The 11351-nt window shown below is 31.8% G+C and overlaps 1 protein-coding gene across 3 annotated transcripts in view; it reads left to right on the forward strand.

Annotated features, from left to right (window-relative positions):
- Window positions 1-9377, forward strand: part of CHD1 (chromodomain helicase DNA binding protein 1) — a 72309-nt gene extending 62932 nt beyond the window's left edge. For all 3 annotated transcript variants that reach the window (XM_032335667.1, XM_032335669.1, XM_032335668.1), the window contains 5 exons: window positions 1919-2097; window positions 4266-4362; window positions 5314-5365; window positions 5779-5989; window positions 7838-9377. In XM_032335667.1, the coding sequence (XP_032191558.1) occupies window positions 1919-2097; window positions 4266-4362; window positions 5314-5365; window positions 5779-5989; window positions 7838-8183 (885 nt within the window). In that variant the 3' untranslated portion in view covers window positions 8184-9377. The remainder of the gene's footprint in view (window positions 1-1918; window positions 2098-4265; window positions 4363-5313; window positions 5366-5778; window positions 5990-7837) is intronic.
- Window positions 9378-11351: the final 1974 nt, after the last annotated feature.

The raw sequence follows: 11351 nt of genomic DNA on the forward strand, positions 1-11351 counted from the left end.
ATCATTGCTCCAATTCCCAGCTTCAGGCCTTGGCCTTAGCATAGATTTTGGTCAGGAATTCTTTTTTTCTTTACTGCTATCAGTCAATGAGCAAATCATATTGGCTCTTCCATACTACTTCAAGCTATATCCATCTCTGCCTTCAATTATTTCAAAAGCTTCTTAGCTATTTTTCACTGCTCCCACTCATCTTTTGCTTATACCCTTTTCATTCCTCAGCGCGTACTCCACACACAGCAGCCAGAGTGATAATGACTGTTAAAGAGAGGGTAAAGTCACCCCTGCTTATTTTTTTGCTTCAAATCCTTCAGAGAGTGGCTTTCCCTCACTCAGGATGAAAGATTCATAATAGGCTAAAAGATACTGCATCTGGTTTATTATTCCCATCATCTCTTGCTACTTCTAGGTTCCGGCCATACTGGCATTTATACTATTCCTTTGAACTTTCAATTTTTAGAACATATGTACTTGTTCTTCCCTCTGCTCAAAATCGCTTACTCTGTCATTTTCTTTAGATATATGCTCAAACATCACTCTTCTCTGAAGTCTTACTTGAAGTAGAAATTCCTCTACTTTTCTTGCTTTATTTTTCTTTGTCACCATCCAACACACTGCATCTTGTTTATTTTTTGGCTGTTTTCTCCTACTAGAGTACAGATTCCACAAAAGCAAGATCTCTTTTATTTATTGCTCTATTTCCTGGGTCTGGGATAATGCTTAGAACATGGTTTGCACTCAGATTACATATGTTGAATGAATCATTTTCTAGCAGAATATAAACTACCAAAATCGAGCAAGAAGCAGGAAATGTGGAGAACAGAGAGGAGTAATGCTGGAAATTAGAAAGGAAAAGATTTTCCCTTAATAAAAAAAAGACAACAGGCCTGGCAGAATTCTGATTTTAACTAAAAAGCATGTAATTCTAATATTATTTAAATTATTCCTGACAGAAGATGGATAACTTCCAAGCGATTTGGATAAATAAGTCAATAAAACAGAATAAAATACTCAGAAACGATTCCATACATATATAGATACTTAATAAGACTGGCCCTTCCATGGCAGTGATATGAGGATTTCTTCTTTAAATGATGTTGGTTCAGCTAAATATATTTTCTGTAGTTGATCCATCCTTAAAATTCTGGGAACTAACCCAGCTTTGCTTCTTGAGGATATCATTATTCATTTTCATTTGTTTTGCATTTGTATGCATAAATAAAATTTGTATAGTTTGATTTTTTAATAATACTCTTATTTTAGTTTTGGCTTAAGGTTATAGCTTTTATTGCACATGTTGGACTTTTAACTAAATAATACAGTTTTTGATATATCATCCTTTTATTTGCATGCCAGTGATATGTAGGCATTGGAAAAGGTTGGTTCCTATCAAGCATTCCCAGTTCCCTGACCAGCCAAAATATAAGAGCAAAATTCTTTAGCTACTTTCTTTTGTCCCAAAGGTTTAGAAGCATAGACAGTTTATACTAATAGCTACATTGATTTTAATAGCTTTACCAGCATTTTTATTTTATGAAGATCCTTATTTTTTATTTTATTCTATATTAGAGTGAATCTAAGATACTAAGTTGTGTTTTGAGATACATTATTTTTTAACATTCTGTGTTTAAGACTGCTTAATAATGTGTTACAAGGTATAAAGTAACCATTTTTATAGAAGGTAAGTAAACCCAAAGCTTTAACATACATAAAGATTGAATTTAAATGATAGTGGGAAAACCTTACTTTCTGAAGAAAATCTGAGAGAAAAAACCCTGATATTTAAGAGCTGCGATGCAAGCTTTAATGCTTATTTTAGCATCAAATAGTGTTATATTTACTCCTATAGATGTATTGAAGAAAATAGATCTTTGTTGAATTCTTATTTTTAATACGTGTTCTTATTTTCCCATATTTAAAGTGTAAAGAAAGGATGAGGCCTGTCAAAGCAGCTTTGAAACAACTTGATAGGCCTGAAAAAGGCCTTTCAGAAAGAGAACAATTGGAGCATACTAGACAGTGTTTAATAAAAATTGGAGACCATATCACAGAATGTCTGAAAGAGTATGCAAATCCTGAACAAATCAAGCAGTGGAGAAAGTAAGTGATGTGCTTTTCAGGAAACATGAAATTTGTAATTATGTAACCATCTATTTGTGTCTTATTATTTCAGTTTCTTATTCTTAAGTTTAGGTAACAAAATAATGTTTAAAGAGGTAGCCTGAGGGCGATTGTTTTCATTTTTTCCCTTTAACTTTAAAACTTTGTATTTGTGAATGATTGCTTAATTATACATCATGATAAGCCACAGGTGGCACCTCTTCCTTTAAACACAAAATAGTGAAGGGTTGGCTGGGTGGCACAGTCAATTAAGCCCCAGACTTCAGCTCAGGTCATGATCCCAAAATCCTGAGATTGAGCCCCGCATTGGGCTCCATGTGCAGTGGGGAGTCTGCTTGTCCCTTTCCCTGTGCCCCTACCTGCCTGTTGCCTGTGTTCATGTGTGTTCTCTCTCTGTCTCAAATAATTAAAATCTTTAAAAAAAAAAAAAAAAGGTAATGGAAACTTCCATTAAAATTCAGACTGCATTTTATTTTTAGAAATTTCTACAGTTCGCCAAATATTTCTTAGTAATAACTTTAGAATTTTGCAGTACCAAATAAATAAATTTATTGTTAATATAAATTTAGCAGTTCATCTGCTAGGTGTAAGTATACAGCCTTGTAAAAATTAATTTTATCAAGCAATGTAAAATGCTGACTTTTACTTTCCCCTTTATTTTAGAAGCAGCAGCAACACAATTGATCTTAAAATTTGGAAATCTGAGCTGCTATAATATACAAATCACTTAATGACTACCAGATCCAGATCAGTGTTAAGCCAAGCTACTAGACAAGTTAGGAATACTCCAAAATGACCACAACCCAGTCCTATCAGTTTATTAATCCTATCAGATTACTAGTAATCATCTGTAAAATAACATCATCTGTACTTGAAACCCTTTATAAACTATATATAAGGCACTGTATATTTTTCAACTGAATGATACGATATATTATGAGGAGGGGCACCTGAGTGGCTCTGTCCATTAAGAATCTGATTCTGGATTTTGGTTCACGTTGTGATCTCAGGGTTCTGAGATCAAGAACTCTCCGTCTACCCCTTTCCCTGTTCCCGTTCTCTTCTCTGTCTGAAATAAATAAATCTGGAAAAAAAAAAAAAGATACTTTGAGGAAGGAGAGGAAATAATCATAAAGTACTATGTTATATGTTTGGCTTAATCTTTTATTTATAGCTGGAATATATATACTAGAGTTTTAATGCTTTCCTTAAAAAAATACCATAAAACAGAATTCTATACATCTCAAGCTCTTTGAACTCACATGATGACTTCCAAACCACAGAACTATAGAACAGGGATACAGTAAAGTTCAATTATATATATTTATTAGGCTTAAATGGGAATATAGCCACATTATCTTTTTATATTCAAGATCCAAATTTAAAGTTTCTCTGTTAATGGGTCCCCTACAGTTGCTCTTTAGCACATTCTTTTTTTTTTTTTTTTTTTTTTTTTACATTTTATTGATTTATTTGATAGACAGAGATCCCAAGTAGGCAGAGAGGGGGAAGGAGGCTCCCTCCCGAGCAGAGAGCCCGATAAGGGGCTTGATCCAAGAGCTCTGAGATTATGACCTGAGCCAAAGGCAAAAGCTTTAACCCATTGAGCCACCCAGGCACCCCTCTATAACACATTCTTTAGGACCCTTCTTAAACAAGCTTAATCTACACTATCTGATGGTATCTTTAGTCAGACTACTAACATAGGTTATTTCTTTTATAGTAATAGGAACCATGATATGAGTCCCTTCCTGATTTGTAAGTTTATAACTTTTTGGTTTCAAAAGAGGATGGATTACTACTTTTCATTCTAAAAGATTATAAAATGAAAGGATTTGGAAGAGAAGTAAAACTTAATGTTTAATTTCATTTGGAGTCTTATTCATATGGGAGCACCAGCCTGGCTGTCTTTGGAACATGGAACTCTTGATCTTAGGGCTGTGAGTTTGGTGTTGGATGTAGAGATTACTTAAAAAGATTGGAGTCTGAACCATATAAAGTTTTTAAAAATACTAGAAATAATGTCCTTAGGCTTTTTTCCATAGAAGGCCAAGTATGTGTGTATGTGTGTTTCTGTCTAGAAGTTAGGGGTTCCATGAAAAGGCTTAATTTTTTCCACCAGACTGACTTACCTGTTCTTCTTCTAGAAACCTGTGGATTTTTGTATCTAAGTTTACGGAGTTTGATGCAAGAAAATTACATAAATTATACAAACATGCTATTAAAAAACGGCAGGAATCTCAGGTAAATTAATGCATCATATTTTTTCCATTAGTTTATGTTATTAAAACTGAGACATTCTTCCATATAGAAGAATTTAGTTAATAAATGTAGAAGGAATGAAGGAAATGCAAAATCAGTGTTAGAGCACAATAAAAGCTGTTACAGGTAGGATCTTCTGAAGGAAGCTAAAATAAGTGGTCATGAAAAGAAGATATTGGCATAGTCCAAGGGTATCTCCTCCAAAGTGTTTAAAAACCACCTTAAACATTTGATCAGGGTTAATAGCATAAACCCTCAGTACATGCACTAAGAAAGGTACATCACTTTTGTGGAATTCTTAGCAAAAATGCATACCTTAGTTTGATCATGAGAAAAATATCAGACAAACCCCAACTGAAGGATGTTCTATAGAATAACTGTCTAGTACTCTACAGAAGTGTCAAGGTCATCGAAGACAAAAAAACTAAAAAGCTGTCTGAGATTGGAGGAAATTAAGATAACACTTGAAAACTCATTTTTCATATGAATACCATATTGGGTCTTGGAGCAGAAAAAAGATTTTACTGGAAAAATGTAAAACTTGAATAAAGTTTCTAGTTCAGTACATAGTATTGTCCCAATGTTAATTACTCAGTTTTGACTATGCTGTGCTCTTTTGTAAGATACTAACATTAGGAGAAGCTGGGTAAAAGGCATATGGGAACTCTAGGTACTTTTTTTGCAGCTTTTCTGTAAGTCTAAAATTCTTTCAATTTTAAATAAAATGTTTTCATTTTAAAGAAAGTCATGGGACAGATAGTCTGTTTTTAAAAAAGGTATCTGGAAGTGATACATTTATATATTCTAATATATGAGGACTTCTTTCAACATCAGGATTTTCTTTTTAGGGTGGTTATTTTTTTTTCTTTTTCCAATTTTGTAAGGGTATTTGAAGCCACTTTAAAGATTCTTACGTATCTGCATTTATTTTAGCAAAATAATGACCAGAACAGCAACTTGAATGCTCAAGTGATTAGAAATCCAGGTAAGTGTTACTAATTGTTTTAGAGACTAAATTTAAAAATTGTTTTCCTCTTTCAGGTTTGTTTTATGCAATACCCACATTTTTCTATCAAATCTTGTTATCTTAAACAGTAATCCTTTTAGCTTATTAATCTTCCCATAAATCAACCTCTTGTCAGTTTCTAGAACTTACAGAATAATTGTTAAAGTGAATGTATTTTTAAAAATACAAAAATACAAAAAAAAAAAATAAAAAAGAGACCATTTCTGAAGTATTTAACTGTTGAAGAACTGATTTTTTTTTCTGGAGTTGAATTAGGTATTCTTATAATCTAGCAGCAAAGTTACTTTTGTACCATGGGTTTTTTTTTGTCTGTTTTCTCTTTGTTTGTTTTTACACGTCATTAACCAAAGCTGTACTCTTTTATCTAACAGATGTGGAAAGATTAAAAGAGAATACAAATCACGATGATAGCAGCAGGGACAGTTATTCATCTGATAGACATTTATCTCAGTATCATGATCATCATAAAGACCGACATCAGGGAGATTCTTATAAAAAGAGTGACTCTAGGAAAAGACCTTATTCTTCTTTTAGTAATGGTAAAGATCATCGTGACTGGGATCATTACAAGCAAGAAAGCAGGTAAACTGGACAATTAGTTTTAAAATTTTGCTTATTCATATCTTTTTTTTTTTTTTTTTAAGTTTGCAATACTCGACTTTGTATCAGTCAGTTCAGTATTCAGGTAATCATTACAAATCATAAGTGAAATAAAGGTGTTTGTTTACAAATAAAAAAATTGATACATAGTCCTTTTTTAATATTGAGAACTGAATTTCTATAAATTTTTTTTTAATTCTTAATTTAAGATCAGAGTGCTATAATAAATCATAGGATTCATTTTTATTGGTTGATTTTAGGAGATTATTGGCTCAAATACTCTTCAAAATACAATAATAGACTAAAATAAAAGCTCAGTGGAATATGACTGAAATTTGATGGGGGGAATTTTGTATTCCATTAAAAAATGGGAAAAATTAACTGATCTGAAAACACTTTACTGAGTTTGTATTTAATCACAACAATCTGGGAAGTCTTGAAATCAGAAGTTTTCTCTGTTTATTGTTGTTATTTGAAAACTAAGTAGTAAAAAACCTTATATAATCACAAAATACATTATTTGATAAAGGAATACTTTCATCAGTTAATTGTAATTATGAAGAGCAAAAGATAAAACAGAAGAATAAGTAAAGATCAGAAATAGAGAAATTAGTAGATTTTCTTTTCATTTTAGTTAGGCTCACTGCAATAATTTCTTCTGTCATAGAAGCACTGTCATAAATACAGCAATTCTGGAATTGCTCTTAGAATTAGAAAAAGCACACAAAACAAAAGGATCTGTTTACATGTTGTAGTAAATTTTTATAATTTCATAGGTTTATGGAACATAATTTTATGTTGTTTATAACAACAACTTTTCCCCAACTAATGAAAATTCTCTTCTGACAAATTAGTTCACAGACTGCATTTTAGAGGTCTTTATTTTTTTTCTGGTTAAAAGTTCATAAAAGGCTCTGATTTCAAGTGTATTCTGTATCATTATCTTAATCTCGACTTCCAGATAACTTAGATGCATTAGTATAACTTTTGCATAGGATAGTAGCAGCCAGTTGAAAAATGGGCATTTGAACTAAATGAAATAATTCAGACAGAGAAAGACAAATACCATGTGATTTCACTTGTGTCTGGATTCTTAAAAAAAAAAAAAAAAACCAACAGAAAACAAACAAAACTCATCAATACAGAGAATAAAGCAATGATTGCCAGAAGGGAGGGGGGGCGTTGGGGGGATAGGTGAATTAAGTAAAGGGGACTAATAGGTACAGACTTGCAGTTATAAATTTATATAAATTCAGATAATTATAATATATCAGTAATTTATATATTTATATTATTTATATAAATAATTTATATAATTTAAATAAATTCAGATAATTATATAATATATAATTATATAAATTTATGAATTTATGTAAATATAAGCTTATATCGGGATATAAAGTACAGCTTGGGAATAGTCAATATTGTAATTACTTTGTATGGTGACAGATTGTAACTACACTGAACCATGGTGAGCATTCCATATTGTGTATAATTTCAAATCTCTTTATGTTGTACACCTGAAGCTAATGTGATAAGTATAAGTTATGCTTTAACTAAAAAATAAAATGGGCATATAAAATAAGCTGCTGTCTGAGGTATTCTGTATGATTCACTTCAGTTTTGTGAATTGAATCATTCTTCTAGCAAGGCATGCAGAGATAGATCCAATGACTGAAGCTCATTTAGGAAGTTTTTGTAATGAAACACAGAGCTTATATCCAATTAAGAAGATGCCTTAAAGTATTTTTCTGTTTTATTTTTTAATTATTTTATTTGGAAATTTTAAATTCACATTATTAATTTAATCCCTCATTTATCTTTTATTAGGTATTACAGTGATAGAGAGAAACACAGAAAACTGGATGATCACAGGAGTAGAGATCACAGGTCAAATTTGGAAGGAAGTTTAAAGGATAGATCTCATTCTGATCATCGTTCTCATTCAGATCATCGGTTACATTCAGACCATCGGGCAAGTTCTGAATATACACACCATAAATCTTCCAGGGATTATAGGTATCATTCAGATTGGCAAATGGACCACAGAGCTTCCAGTAGTGGCCCCAGATCACCTTTAGATCAGAGATCTTCTTATGGCTCCAGATCTCCATTTGAACACTCAGTTGAACACAAAAGTACACCCGAGCATACCTGGAGTAGTCGGAAAACATAACAAAAACTGATACTTTGTCTTTCTGGACTTTTCTTTTAGCCATATATCATAAACCAACACAGTAATTGCCTTACATGACTTGAAAGATATAAACAGATCTTCTATCAGTAGCAGTATTGTTACTTCTTTCCAGGATACAAGGTCTATTATCCCAACAGAAGAGAAAATATTTTTATATTTAAGGATTATGCTGCACTGTACTACAAATACTGTAGTACTTTTTTTTTCTTTTTTAAAGAAATGGAAAATGTTTACTATTACAGGGACCTCAACACTGCCCTTCCATATAGGCTGGATAAAACTGTTTTTAAGTCAGTGATTTTAGACTGACCTCCATTTAAATTATGTTTGTATATGAACTTTACTCTGACCTGTGATCATGTTTCAGGAAGGAATGAAAGAGAGTTCTTTTCTTAATAAAGAAAAAACACTCAAGGACTTTGTTCACTTTCCAAAGCTACTTGTTTACATTGTACACTGCGACCACCTGCCGCTTTTCATCACAAGCTTGAATATTTAAATTCTGTACTTATATCTGTAAAATAGCCAGGAATTTCCTGTTTGTGATCTATTATTATGCCTTTTTACACACACACATACACACAAATGGCTGTAAATTATTGTAAATGGATTAAAATGAGCTTTCCTTACTTCCTTTCCCTTCTCAGGCTTTTTTTGACTGTTCCTTTCCCTACCAACTCAGGCCTTCTTATCATTTGAAAATATCAGTGTAATAACACTTTTTAATGATTTGTCTGATGGAATCATTGTTTAGAATGTAAAAAATGGGGAAAGGGGCCACTTAATTCCATTAGTCCTCTTTTTATATTGACTATTTTATTAGATACATGTTATTTCTTTTTTTTTTTTTTTCTTTTGTAGTAATATTGTGTTTGTAGTAACAAAATGGTGAGATAATATGTAAAATCTAAACTGCATGCTCTGGAAACATTTTTTTCAGATGCATTTGGTTTAAAAGGGTAGGTGTATGAACACTTTTCAGAATCCAAAATGGCCAAAAGTTATTGTAAATCCATTTGTTTTCCCTTTTCATGTGGGCAATAATGTCAAATGTGCTATGCAGCCAGGTAACATTTTAGATAAACTTGATTGACTTTTAATATAAACTGTTACAATGCACACTGATTGTATATAAAAACCTTATATATGACAAATTAAATTTAAGAAAAAGGATATGTGGGCTCCTGTAATTTTCTGCTGCATTCTTATTCCCTTAAGCACTTAACTTTTTTTTTTTTTTTTTTTTAAGTGATAATGTTTAGCTACCAGGAAAAAGGTATTTTGGTAAGCAGTTAACTATTGTCAATGTGTGGCACTACAACTAAATCTATTTTGAAGACTATATGAACAATCTATGAAGTAAAATTGAGATCATAGAAATCTTTGTTGGACTCTTGTTGGTTTCCTGCAGATTTTATTTTAGAATGCCTTATATTTATTCACAGATTTTTATTTTGTTATATTCAGTGGGAATTTTTGAGTCAGTGTGGCATACATTGGATGTGTTGCTATGCTGTAGCGAATTTGAATCTTAACTTCGACAAATATAAGTATATTGGTATATGCTTGTAATATTCTTAAATGTGTCCCTGTTGATTAACTGTGGGAACAGTCTACAGAAATTTATTCATAGATGGGTGTATTTTTTAGGACATTTTCCTTTTATCTATTTAGGTCTAAGATTTATCTGTACGAAACAAAGCTTCCCCGTCCCCCTTTTTTGGGAATAGTGATACCTCTTTTAGTTACCCTGAAGAATAATAATCTATTTTTCCCTGGCATATCAGATAACATAGCAAAAATAACTCAGTTTTTAAACATTAATTTATAATTAAATATAAAAGTGATAAAACAGTTTAGTGCCAGTGTACACTTTTTAAGCTTTTCCACTTTTTTCCATATTGAGTATAAATGATTAGTCCATAAGATAGCATTTAACAAGGAAATACAATACTTAATGAAATTGTAATATTAACACAGAAAACAGATCAGGGTTGGCATTTTTAATTCATTTTGTAGCTGGGATATTTGTGTTATATCCTATTGTACAGATTTCATAGAAGAACAATATTAACGTATTTTGAGGCAATGGAATGGCTTTAATTTCTTAATGACATATCTAGTTGACTATTTCAGTCACTTAATTAGTTGAGTTGAATGAAAAATCTAAAACTGTTTGTAACATTAATTGATGGAAAATATGTTCATTATTTGTAAGAAATCATCAATCCTGTAGAAAAGGAATAAGCCATGAACTTATTAAGACACAATGGAGAAGAACATTAGTGCATAGATATAACAGGGAACATTCTCTATAAATATGCTTAAATTTTGTCTTACATGCTTATTCTGCTTTGCTATTTTATTCATTTGTGTTTAAATTTTCAAGGGTGAGAGATTATGCATAGTACTGTACCAGTTAACCTCCACTTCAATAATATACAATAAATGATTCTTATTAAAAGCAATGGCCTCTTGCTTATAAAGAAAATATTCTTTGTTCAGGATATGTTAGAAAATAATTTTAGACTGGAAAGCTGTCGAAAACGAGTGTGAAATGATTCATTAATTTCAGAGTAAGTGGCTTAATAAAACAAACCTTTATAGTTGCATGAAATATGGTAGGTTACATATATGATAATTTATATAATCCACTTTTCTAGTTAAATAATGAAAGGGTTGTATAGATACACTGATTGACACTGATTTCATTTCTATGGATTTAAAGAATATGCACTGGGGTAATTAGCATAATTCCTATCTTCATTACTCTTTCTGACTAAATAATAATAGAGTTTTATAGTTGTAATTGTTTTGCAGGAAGTACAGTGATTTGGGAGTAAGGGTAGGTAGGGAAAAGCAGCTAATTTTTTTTTTTTAAAGATTTTATTTATTATTTTACAGAGAGAAATCACAAGTAGATGGAGAGGCAGGCAGAGAGAGAGAGAGAGAGGGAAGCTTCTCTGCCGAGCAGAGAGCCCGATGCGGGGCTCGATCCCAGGACCCTGAGATCATGACCTGAGCCGAAGGCAGCGGCTTAAACCACTGAGGCCACCCAGGCGCCCCCAAGCAGCTAATTTTTAAAATATGGGATTCTTTTGGACTTACCCATACTTCATTTGGAATTGTAATACGAACTCATAAATG

The sequence above is a fragment of the Mustela erminea genome, chromosome 3, assembly GCF_009829155.1.
Source record: "Mustela erminea isolate mMusErm1 chromosome 3, mMusErm1.Pri, whole genome shotgun sequence".
Taxonomy (NCBI): domain Eukaryota; kingdom Metazoa; phylum Chordata; class Mammalia; order Carnivora; family Mustelidae; genus Mustela; species Mustela erminea.